Source organism: Athene noctua, chromosome Z (assembly GCF_965140245.1).
Source record: "Athene noctua chromosome Z, bAthNoc1.hap1.1, whole genome shotgun sequence".
Classification (NCBI taxonomy): domain Eukaryota; kingdom Metazoa; phylum Chordata; class Aves; order Strigiformes; family Strigidae; genus Athene; species Athene noctua.
In genome coordinates, this window is record NC_134077.1 from 70,417,617 (window position 1) to 70,430,076 (window position 12,460).

General features: G+C 36.2%; 1 protein-coding gene across 3 annotated transcripts in view; it reads left to right on the plus strand.

Moving 5' to 3' along the window:
- Nucleotides 1–12,460, plus strand: part of GLIS3 (GLIS family zinc finger 3) — a 173,689-nt gene that overhangs the window by 120,647 nt on the left and 40,582 nt on the right. For all 3 annotated transcript variants that reach the window (XM_074932330.1, XM_074932333.1, XM_074932331.1), the window contains exons 4-5: nucleotides 2,526–2,687; nucleotides 4,119–4,229. In XM_074932330.1, coding sequence (XP_074788431.1) covers nucleotides 2,526–2,687; nucleotides 4,119–4,229 — 273 coding nt within the window. The remainder of the gene's footprint in view (nucleotides 1–2,525; nucleotides 2,688–4,118; nucleotides 4,230–12,460) is intronic.

The following is a 12,460-nucleotide window of genomic DNA, read 5'->3' on the forward strand; positions in this document are numbered from 1 at the left end:
GAAAGAACATCTTTTAATTCTTTTATCTTAAGCATTAGAAGTTTCCAAGGCTTCAAAAAGTCTGGTTTTTTAGAGTAAACATTAATTAACTATTGTGTAAAGATGATCTTTCTGGTAATACAGCCTTGTGGTTATCTGTGCTTTGCTAGAATGACCTTTTCTGCAATACACAACTATATGATACACAGTAATTAAGGGCTGTGGAGGGGAAGGAGAACTTCAGACTATATTCTCTGCTTCTAAGTTATGATCAGCAGGGCAAGAGTCTTCAGAAATCAGAGTTTTTAAATTTATAAGATAACATTTGCCAGTTCTGCTCAGTTAAACATTTTTTCCCAGTTAAATTCACCACTAATTTTACAATCATAGAAACAATTGTTTACACATGTTTAATTTTGTTTGTATGCTTGAAGATTCAAAGTTTTATAACTTGTGAAACAAACGAAAGAGGGCTTTCTTTTAGAACTTTTTCACTGGGCTGAGTTTTACCTTATGAAATAGGGTAAATTGCTTGAGATACTGCAATTTATTTCATACTTATGTATAATTTAGTTACTGTCATTAGAATGGATGGTTGTTCTTGTATGGATTTACAAGAAATATTAAGTTGTTTACATAAGGTGGGCTAATCAGTAGGTTTCTTTATTATTATTATTCTTATTTTAACATAGCTGCCCTGGAGTTATTTTGCATTTCATAAGGCTGTTTATTTTATCAGTTTCTTAGCTCTTATGTTTTTTATGCTTTCTCCACTCTTTACTTTTTCCTTTAAAAAAAGTGGTATTTTTATCCAGGCAGTTATTAGAGATATCTGTCTATTTTTTTTAATTTATCCTGAAATATTTTGTAAAAATAGTTCCCTAAAAATAAAAACATTTTTACACTTGCAACAATGTTTGGCTTGCATACTAAACCTTTGTAAACATAAAGTCAACACTATTTGTACAAGCATAAATTAATTTCTTAAGCTTACTTTTAATATTACTATTTTGTAGATAATGTGTATTTTCTCCTGTATACTGTGTTTTCCTGGGCAACATTCAGTGTATATTTCCTTCTGTTGCTAAAACTAAACAAAAGCTGTCAGGGAGTGCTACACAGAAATGCATCCTCCCCGGTTTGTTTGGGGAGGCCAAAACTCCTTTTTCTGGAATTTTCTCCCAGCACTTTATTCTGTGAAGTTGTAACTCTCTCTTGCATTAATTCAAAAAACTGAGGTCCCTAAAATAAAGCAATGAAAATTTTATATCCTGCTTCTCTTTTTTGAGGATCTTACAGATTTGTAAGAAAACCATGCTATTTGCAAGCAGAATTATGTTAGTGTTTTCCTAGCCATGCTTTTGTAAACATAAATGCACTTAATCACATATTATAAAATTGATTTGTGTTATTTTAACATCAGTGAAAAGCAGCCCATTTCTTTTCAAGTGAGTAAAATGAATTGGAAGAGAAATAGTGGAAAATTTTGTGTTAGTATTAGAAATGTTTGACGTCTCTGTTAATTCATGATTATTTTTCCAAATATACAAGAAATGCAAACTAGCATGTTATGCAGCAGATAATTTAAACCTTGCACAGTGGAATATGCAGTGGCTGAAACTAATGAGATTGATATTGACTGATAGAATTAAAAAAGCCTATACTTTTAACTAATATTCAAGTCTAACTGAAATCAAATGTACTTAAAAATTCTAGTGTCAAATAGAACTGATGGGGTTTAGTTTCCTTTAGGAAAAAGGATGCTATGGGAACATGATAGATGAAGAGCTGTTTTTCTGCTCATAAAGACACAGGTTTCTCAGCAGATGCAGTACTTGATTAGGTGTAGAAACACTGTGCCACATGATTATTGGTTATGCATGGGGATTAAATCCTATTTTGATGGGTTCCCATTATTTTTAATACCTCATAGATTTACTCATGGCACAAAGGTAATGAAATACTTCAACAATCTTTACTTTTTACATCGCTGTCAGCAAGACAGAGCAGATTGATATTTCCTTGCAGACTAGTATTTCCCTGCATGATTTTTTTGTTGCTCTGTAAATTGGGTTGGTACTGAGAGATGCCTGAGTTTGGCTCAGTTGCTAATATCGAAACAAGCCCAGAGATGAGATAAGGGTAGCTAGTGCAGGACTTGGGGAACCCCACAGTGACCATTTGCTTTCCATGTACTGTTGGGTGAACCAGCTGGGGCTGTGTTTCCCAGATAGGCTGATGGTGCTGTGCTCTGAGCTGAGTGGTCTCTTTGGATCTCAGTGTCCGATCAGTAAAATGGGAGCAGGACATAATTTCCTAATTCAACCATGTACAGGGAGGATAAATACATTCTTATGGTCTAAATGGTTCAAATCCTGCAACACCCACACTAAGAATCCAGGCTTTCCTCAGCTTTGGAGAGGCATCCAGCCATAGTGGGTGGGAGGTATCTACAAGCCCTTTCACCTCCTTCTTGATGTTTGCTGTTGCGGTTTGCTGCATGTGCTTTCCTTTCAAATACTTTTTTTTTTTTTTTTCTTTTCTAGTTTGAGGGTTGCAAGAAAGCCTTTTCCAGACTAGAAAATCTCAAGATTCACTTAAGGAGCCATACCGGTGAAAAGCCGTACCTTTGTCAGCATCCTGGCTGCCAGAAAACTTTCAGCAACTCCAGTGACCGTGCCAAACACCAGAGGACACATTTGGACACTGTAAGGAAGCAGAAGTCCCATTGCAGTCCCCTGTACATTAGACTGTGTGCTCCTTTCCTCCAGCTTGGTGGCAGCAGGTAGCCCATAACCCTAGAGACAGAAGGAACAAGTATCTGATGCAGCTGTTTCAGCTGTTTCTGAAGTGACCCAGTAATGCAAGCATGAATGAAGATGGGCCAAACTAGTTGATAAAAAGTCCACATGGATTTGCTGCAAGGAGAGGCAGTAAAATTCTCCCACTTAGCTGATCTCTAGGGAACATGACATCACTGTGCAAAGACACAGAAGACATCTGTGATAGTAACTGCTATTCTCTGACAAAAACTCAGTGGAACATGTACCAGAAAGTCAAGAGAGGAAGAATAATGTAAATCAAAAAATGTTCATACCAACAAATTGTTGCTTGTGAATTTGAGTCACAGCTGAGATTTGTTTAAGAAACTTTTGTTTCATAACAAAAGATTGTATTTTGTCAGAGACAAGCAATTTCTAAAGAGCAGAAGTCCAGAAAGAAAACAAGAACAATGGCATTTGAATGAAATGGCTGTCACAAAACTTAAATTGCCCGTTTCAAATAGTCCATAGTATGGCTGGTAACTTAATCATTTGGACAAGGTGTTTTTGGAAACACTTTGTGAAACTGAAATGGCTAAATTACAAAATAGCTAATTCCAGAAAATGATTGGACCTATTGTTTATGTAATACTTTGTATTGTGGACCTACAAGTCTTAGGAGAGACAGGTTAGAATAGGCAGAAAGAGAGATTTGTAGAGCTATATATTTATTTGATGAGTTAGATTTATTGGGCTTTCTTTTAAGAAAACTAGAAAGGTATTACAGGAGTAGTATCTTTCTAAAATGACATGCATTATTAAAAAATGTGAGCTAAAGGAGTTTGTCTTGTACTTCATATTAAAATGGATATTTTTGTGTGTAATATTTTTGAAACTTCAGTATTCAAGGATTGCTTTAGTTTTTGCTTGCTCTCTTTGTAATGTAGTCAACTAACAGTTTTTCTTGTTCTCTTTTTCTGAAGCAGATTCTTCTATAATCCTAAACAGTCTATCTGGGCCTTTTCTGCAGTTTCTTTACCTGATTCTAAAGAATATGTTTTCTGATTAAGTCAAAGATTGCTCTGAGGGTGGAAGAATTGTGAGTATAACTAGCAATATTCATTGTACTGATTACAAAAAAAAAAGGTAACAGTGAAAGGTGCCACAATGAAAGCTTTCCTTTGATTTGTCTTCCTTATAAGCCTTGCTTTCATCCTTTTCCTTTCTAATAAATTACCAAGCGTTCTGCTTGTGATAATGTACAACATGTGTGTTCTGTAGTAATGTGGTTTGCAGCATCCCAAGGCTCAGAAGATATTCTCTTGAGTTAAAATAAGCTGTGATGTAACTGATTTATTATTTTTCTTTCTGATTTAGAAACCTTATGCATGTCAGATTCCAGGATGTACTAAACGATATACAGATCCAAGTTCCCTGAGAAAGCATGTGAAAGGCCATTCTTCCAAAGACCAACAAGTCAGAAAAAAGGTAAATTTTCTACTGTGTTAAATGGTCTAAAGCTTATGTGGAGAAGTCAGTGTTCTAATATTAGACGTTTCAATGTGTCTTCAAGTACCTGTGCTGATTTCAGACTGTTGATTAGAAAAACCATTAATGGAAAATAATCAATATGGTTCTTATATAGATGACAATTTCATCTTTGACTTAATGAGGCTGCCTGGCTTTAATGCTTTTTATTTTCTGATGTGGTGAATAATCACTAAGCATACATAATGAGGCAAATAATTTTTGAAAACACAAATTTTTGTTTTTGAAGTTCTGCCACTTGGTAAATACATAGTAATACAAAATCCAGTTTACATAGCCAGTCTCAGATGGAAAGATGGATTTTGAGGGCAGATGGCAGTATGTGAGATTAAGCTCTATTTCCATATGGCAGATGCTTCCAGATACCAAGACATTTCACAATACTGCTTCCCTGTGGAAGTCAAGTCCATGAGTCAACAGTTGTTTGTATCTTTGAAGAGCTGAGTTGCAACCTAAGGGATTTTTTTTTTTTTTTTTCCGAGCATTGTTCATCCTATTTCCTATTAATCACTGGCACTATGTCAATAGATTGTTCAGATCACTAAGGATAAAAATCTAAGCTTTTATTTTAAAGGAAGGTGGTCCTGATAAAAGGGAAACATACATGAACTAGTATAGGGCTAGATAAACTTTGAGATGTCAGTCCCATGTAAAACAAGTAATAGTTTAGAAGTTTTAAAATAAAATGCACAGCCATTCATAGAAGGTAGCAAAAAATTGCTTGGAGCATTGGAAGCACTAAGTGGCACTCTTTAAAGCTACAGTATACAAATTCAATTATTTTTTGAAGCAGGACATGGCAGCAGATACCTGCATGGCAGCCTCTGAGGTACTACCCTGTAGTATTCTTGAGGAAATTCCTTTAAGTTTATGAGTACCCACTCCTGTATCAGAGATGAAGCAACTAAGCATTCATTTTCACCTTAATAAGCAGTACCTTGACTCCCTTGCTCCTGTGCATGCTGCCCACAGGCAGGGCTGCCAAAGGGGTCTGTAAGCCCTGTCCTGCCTATCCCAGGAGATACTCAGCCACCGAGACACTTTTAGAAGCATATAAAGTAAATGCCTGTCAAGATGTTGCATTCTAAGAAATTTGTGTGTGATGCCTCAACTAGTACTGGCATAATGGACCTGAATGCAGGTGTTAGACTGCACTGAAACATTACTGTCACTGACAGTGAAATAATCTATCTCCTTTCTCTCATTTTGTCAGATGGAAATACTATGTGGGATTTTTCTTCCTGCATTTCATTCACTGTGTGATTTTGCTCATTTTCCATTCCTTCTTTGTGCCAAACAGTTTAAACCTGGCCTCTTTTACTCCCCACTTGACTCTGTGAGGAGTCCATTATGGACTTAAATTTTCTTATATTTACATCCCTGTTTAATAAGGGTTTATTTGCTCATTGGTCACCTGAGATATGTTGATATTTGGAAGGAGAAATAAGCCAAACCTCCACAAAAAGAAAAGAAAAATTGTGGCATCTATCAAGCCAGATACTTAAAGCATGGATAAAGTTTGCAATGTATAATGTTTATACGTTACAGCATAGTTACTGGACTTTTGAGAACTTGTAATTGCAAACCAACGTCATGCTTTGGTATTTGAAATATTTTCCCTAAGTAATAATAATAAAAAGTAAGAAACAATAAACCTTTTAATGCAGAATTAAGGTTATTTATGGCTTTAATTAAAAGTAAAAATTGGCTTAATGTCAAAAACTCTTTGCAAAAACGTGAATTCATCAAAAATAACCATAAAAATTCCAAGGTGGTAAGGGCACAGTGGAGTAATACTTCCAGCCCTAGGAATCTATTCTGTTGAAAAGAATGAAACCCTTTGCTGTCACACCCTGTTAGTCATGGATTCATTTATTGTATCTTGCCTGACTGCTTTTAATCCTCCTTTTAACCTCCCCCTACACACCAAGTGACATTATTGTGGTGACTTAAGTTGCTGTTTCTCCAAGACGGTACCTGCAAATGTGTCTTTGATGTCGCATAGACTAAAAATAGCAGGATGAAGTATATTCATAACAGTGGAATTAGCTACTTGCTGTGCTAAACATTACTTTGAGACTTCGGTGCAGATTTTCTAGATCTGTCTTCAAAGCTTTGACCCCTTTCTTGGCCCTCTAAAATGGGGCCAGATTATGCAATGTGATATAGATAAATTTCCATCTCTGAGTTATTTTAAGCAACCTTTGTTGATATATGTTTATAGCTTACCATGTAAGGCAAAAATGCCTTCTCTACAAATCTTGTAAGGCAGACACTGTTCCCCTTATCCTCCCAAACCCCAGCCTCTGGCCATCCATCAAATACATTTAACTGGGAATGTCTCCAGATAATGTGATGAAATACCAAAGACCAAGAAGATCCCGGCACAAATACATTTAATGCAAGCAATTTAGGGGATAGTACAGTCAACTTTCATTTTCTTCTCAAATGAAAGCAGAAGAGTAGAACTGCTTTAATCATCTTTGTGTAATTTCTAAAATTCTTCATAAACATGAGGGCAAATGTACACAAATACCATGTAAACACCTGGGAACAGAGGCTGAAAATGTCTAGCAAAGAATTTGTTATAATCTATGCATCATAATATTCAGTCAATCCTTTTAAAATATTTTGGTGGGATAAAAAGCAGTGCTTGCTATCTTATTTTAAATAGTAAAAGTTGCTGACTGTGACTGAATTTCATCTTCCCTTGGGGAGGATTGACAGAGCTCCTTCTAAGCAGGGAAGTCTGTGATAGAAAACTAGACAGCACCCAAAATGAGAGCATAAAGTGGTGCTGAGAGGAATGCTAATGTGCAACATGCCTCTGGGCTACAGTTCCTTTTTCTTAGTCGTATTCTACTTTCAACTTTGAAAGGACAACAAACTTAAAAAATTTCATAAATTTAACAGTACCATGTGGTGCTTATTACTGCAACATATAATGGAAGCTGAGAGCCATGTGGGATTCAAAGGGAACTGCATATTTCTGTGGGTAATGAGACAGCATTAAAAAATAAACATGAGATTTACAAGGGATATTGGTGCTTCAAGATCATGCTTCAGGATAGAAGTCAGCATCAAGCTAAAGATTAAGGAATAGTGTGGTTATTCTGTACTGCTTATTTGCAGTTTCTCACTCTTTCTTCTGAAATGCCAGCTGCTAGTATACACAGTGTATATAATTCCAGGCAGTCTGGATGGATCTTGGGCCTGATCTGGAAGAAGCATCTGCTTCTAAATTGATACTTTAAAATAATAGCCTTAATTTATGTATCCTCCCTGCTTTTTTCCTTCTCTCATTCCATTTTTGTAACTCTTTTCTTTTCCAGTTTCCTTTCTTATTCTATCTTCCACCTTTGTAACTTTGTGTCTTCAAGATATGCAACCCAAACTGAACATCTGTAGGCAGCTGAGGTGCATATGCCGTGGTAAGACAAGTCCTAGGACTTTCTTCTACCCCAGATACTCCTAAATTCTCTCATCTTTTGCCCTGTTTCTTTCCTTCATGCTTTCATAAGCTGAGTTCAACTAAACTGTCAATTTAAAAAGCATATTGTACATACAGGCAAATGCCACTTAAACATTTGACATGCTGTGTATTTGCTATTCTTCGTCTAGCTTGGACCTCATGAACCTCATTTAGGTTCTCATGAACCATTTACCTTTGCTTTTCATCTCATATCAATAATTACCTAACAACTGTTCAGCTTTTTCAGTCTTCCATGCATTTTCAAGGCAGGCAAAGACCAGAAAGAGAAATGAGTGGGTTTTTTTCTTTCCTTCTGAGAAACTCTAAAAAGAAGAGAAACACAGTTTTTACCTGTAACTTCCTGAACTGGGAGCTTCTATATGAAGAGGGGCTGTAACAGTCTAAACTGATTGTTTCCCAGAATCAATGGTGAACATGCAGGATTTTTGAAAGGAAAGGACAAGGAAGAAAAATTCATGGGTTGAAATTGCTATTTCATTTCTTTTTTCAAATACACAGTCAAGAAAATATAGTTATTTGGTTTGCTTTGTGGAAGTGCAGAGTATCGGAAGAAAAGGTTAGGAAAACAGAAGGATGAGCGAGACAGGTATTTATCTACTTCTAACCTTCATATTATTTATTCTTCTTACATAACACTAATTTCTGACTTCATAATATCTGAAGACCATTTATGCATTGATACTTTTTGTTCTGAGTATAGACTGGCTCTGAAAATTGCCAGCCTGTACTATCAGATGCAACTGTTAGTGGTAGAAATATTGTCTATGTGAATCATCATGCTTGTTAAATCCTATAGTTCTTATTTGTAGAATGGCTTTAATAAGGAAGGCTACAGTTGAGAGCTTTGGTATCTTCAACAGGATTGCATAATTTTGTTCCTGGATTCATCCTGTGGAGTCTCTGACTAGTCAAAAAATAGGGCACTATTTGACAAAAGTAGAGCTTATTTTCAGTTCGTTATGCTTTGTGTTTTCAGTAAACAGAAAATTTCTTTCATTTGTGAACTGATACTGTATTTGGAAAAAAGAATTCATAGCTCTTCTAGTTTGTAAGCCTTTTTAAGTTGGTGAAAATGAAATTATGCAATGTATCATTAACAAAATCCAGATCCTGCACTATTATATATCCAGTGATTTGAAACCAATATAGAAAGTGTACCATTAAGCTGTTAATTAAGATCTGTTTGTTGTCCAAGCTAGCACTCAGACTGTCTTGTGTAAGTCTAAGAAGATTATCTTTTTCATACAAGTATACAATGAAAAATTTGCTATTTCTGGAGGAGTCTTGCTGAAGAAGTCTGTGTCTGTAAATCTAAAGAAAATATTTAATTCACTTTTAAGTTTCACAGTACAGGTCCCACTGTGAATGGAATGAACCCTCCATGAGCTTTGTATAGATCTTGTCATGAACATCTGCAATGTTTTTTAAAGGTTTTCTCTTTTTAAAAAGTGTATCTGCAAACAGATAAGAGATAATTTTTTAAAAGGACAAAAGATTGCTTTGATTTCATACAGCTGTTTGGCAAGGACAAGATCACTTTGGTAACATCTACCTTATAATCTGAACAATAAAGCGGCTATGCTTTTAGATATAGTTTTAATTTGATCTGTAATTATACCAGTGAACAACTGTTGTCATGTATAATAGTTCTTTAAGCCAGTGTGTTCTGCCAAAAAAAAAAAAAATAAAAAAAATTGAAAAGATTGTTTCCATTTAATTCAAGTGTAATAGATAAGGATGCAACTGGTTAGCTCCATCTTTGTGGAAAAAAGAAAAAGATAACTTGAGCAGTTCAGATAAACAGGACCAGCAAAAGGGAATGTAAAAGTCCTAGTCTGGGCTTTGAACTGAAAGACAATTTATACCAAATCATATCATCTTTCAGCTGATTATTCTTGGATTCTTTGGCAGTTTTAACAGTGCTCAGACCATGTGTTTAGTTTGCTGTGTCAATTAGTTATGGATCAGAGAGGTTATACAGACAGGCCCTGGAGATATTGCATGCTTACCCAACAATTGCCTCTGAAAGCTGTGTGTTTCTTGCAAACCTGCATCATCTTAGCTCATTCAAATGGGTCTTGAGGAACCCGTGCATGGATTCAGCTGACCACATAGCTTAACACCTCAGCAGATGCATAACATAGTGGTACTCCTAGTCTCTACAGGATTTTTCAATACTATGCAGAGGAGCATAGATCAGCTAAATCATGTAATCTTTAGTCTTAACTATATTTTGCTCTGTATTTATTTATTTGATTTGTACATAGTCCTAGTCTAACACTGCAGTTGTGCTTGTGTCTATTTTTCTGGCTTTTTCCGTGACAGAGTTTTTGTACTGTCTCTGCCAGAAGGCAAATATCACGGAGGCATAGCTTTGGGAAAGGTGGTCCAAAGGACATTTCTGAAAGTTGTCTTGGTGGAGGGATTTTTTGAATTGTAGTTTATATGATACAGATACCAAATCACTAAGGAATGAAGTGGCTGGTGAGACCTCAGAACATAAGGGAAGTGTGCACAGACTTCCAGATTGGTTCATTTCTGCCTAATAATCTTCCTCTTTGACACATATTAGTCAACTGTAAAATGATTGCTGAACAGTGGCTTTTCGGGAGCTGTTAAAACATTCTCCCACTGAAGAGGGACTCTTCCAAGATTTGTTCCTGTGATATCTGGTTGGAAGGAGATGTTTTCAGGTGTTATTGTGCTGAGGAGGAATAAAGAACTGGCAGTTGGAATCTCTCTAATCCTGCTGCTATTTGTGCATTACTTCTTGTAGGTTGCACTTTTTTTCAAAAAACAATCAGCTAGCAACGGCTGGAAGTTTTCAGAGTACTTTTCCTGATTACAATAAAGAAAAAAGGTGCCACACTGCACTGCTGAGATGAAACAGGCTGTATGACACCTCAGCCATATCCATCCCTCCTTTGGACTGTACCTAGAGGCTAGTAGAGCAAAGCAGTCTACACTAGGTGTGGAGTATGTTGGAAATAATCAAAAAGTATATGGATTACCTAACCAAACCAATTCCTGGAACTGCCTTGCAGAGCAACTTCTGCTGACCTTGACCAGGGTTCCCACCTGAACTGAGGGGACTTTACAGAAGCCGTGTTGCACAACTAGTAATGATCCTGCAGATACTGCTTTTCTGCCGTGTGCAACCCTTATATGAGCATAAGGGGGATATAAAATCTCCAGCTTCAGATGCAGATCTCAGTAACTGAATTCTTCTGAAGCCTCATGATTTTATATCCCTTTTGTAACAGTTCACCTATTCTCAGAGTCCTGTTATGTATAATGTATATAAATCTGTCCATATTACAATGAAAACAGTAAGAGAAAAGTAAAAAACCCAAATGATTAAAGAAGTGACATTCTCCTGTTGAACAGTATTTCTCTGGAAATAAGACATACGAGTGTTTTCATTACAGGTTAACATGGAGTTTTCTATAGAGTTTGTCTACCTTTGTCTTTTGTGGCTCATGTCAGCAAATACATTATTCCTTCAGCAAAATAATACAGAACTTTTACTTCTTATAGGGCTGCACACTTCTTGATTGTTCATTGTTTACATTGTTCTACAGCAGAAGCAGTCTTTTTTATTGTGACCACACGTTGATTTTACTGCACAATTGATGAAGCTAACAGCTTGTTTAAAGATTTTTGAAATAAACAAAATTTTACACCACCATTTAGTTTTAGTGAAGAATATGAATAGAAAACTATGTGTGGTGACTTTCTTTAGCTAGTATCTTTGGTTTATTTAATTTCACAACACTTATTTCCAGTATTTCATTTCCTTTCATTTCTCAGTATGTGAACTAGGCTTTTTTTGTGAATCAAGAAACACAATGCTTAATGTGTTTCTTACAGGAAATAAATTCACTTCTTTTTTAGTCTTACTCAGAATGTTTAATTGATGAGGAAAGAGGGAGCCAAGGAGGGCTAGGGCATTACATCATTGGTATTTCAGCAGGTTATTCGGGCACTAAGCTGGTTACTAGTCACATTGTCCATTATGTGACTATATTAATCTGGAGAAACTGCTCTGTTTGTGAACACCTGCCTTGTGGGGATCAAACAGACATATCCTACAGTATGAGCCCAGTTTGCTTCTGCGTCTTTCAGGTTTCACTTGCCCTTATTCAAACTCTTAGTTTAGATTTGACTGTTAAAACTGCAAAAGGGGGTGAATAGATTGGAAGGGAAGCAAATCTATTTTCTTTCGTTGAGAGCAGTTGAACATAAGGATATTTTCTCTCATTTGTTCTCAATGGAGTCCATTTAAGAGATGTCACTAATGCAAAAAGAAGTGCATTCAGGGGCTAAGGGTCAGTGAGCAGTGCCCATGGCAACTAAGAAACTATTCTGCAGAAAAAATGCAGTAAAGAGTAAGTGTTTTAATCCCCAACTTTAATCCCTTTACTTCCTGTTTTCAAAATGAAATATAAATCAGGCACCATGGCGTGCAGCAATTTTCTCTGAAAGGGATGTTGGCAAAAAGGGATTAGGAATAGGCAGCAGTGTTTAAGGAATTTAATCATACAATTTGTTGGAAAACTTTTGAGACTACGAATGACCAGTTCTTTTGAGTGTGGTCAGTGAGAAACAGGAAAACAGACCCTGAAAGCAATGGAGGACTGGCTGTGGCTGACTGCCCCCCCATCTGCTGCAGCAGCAG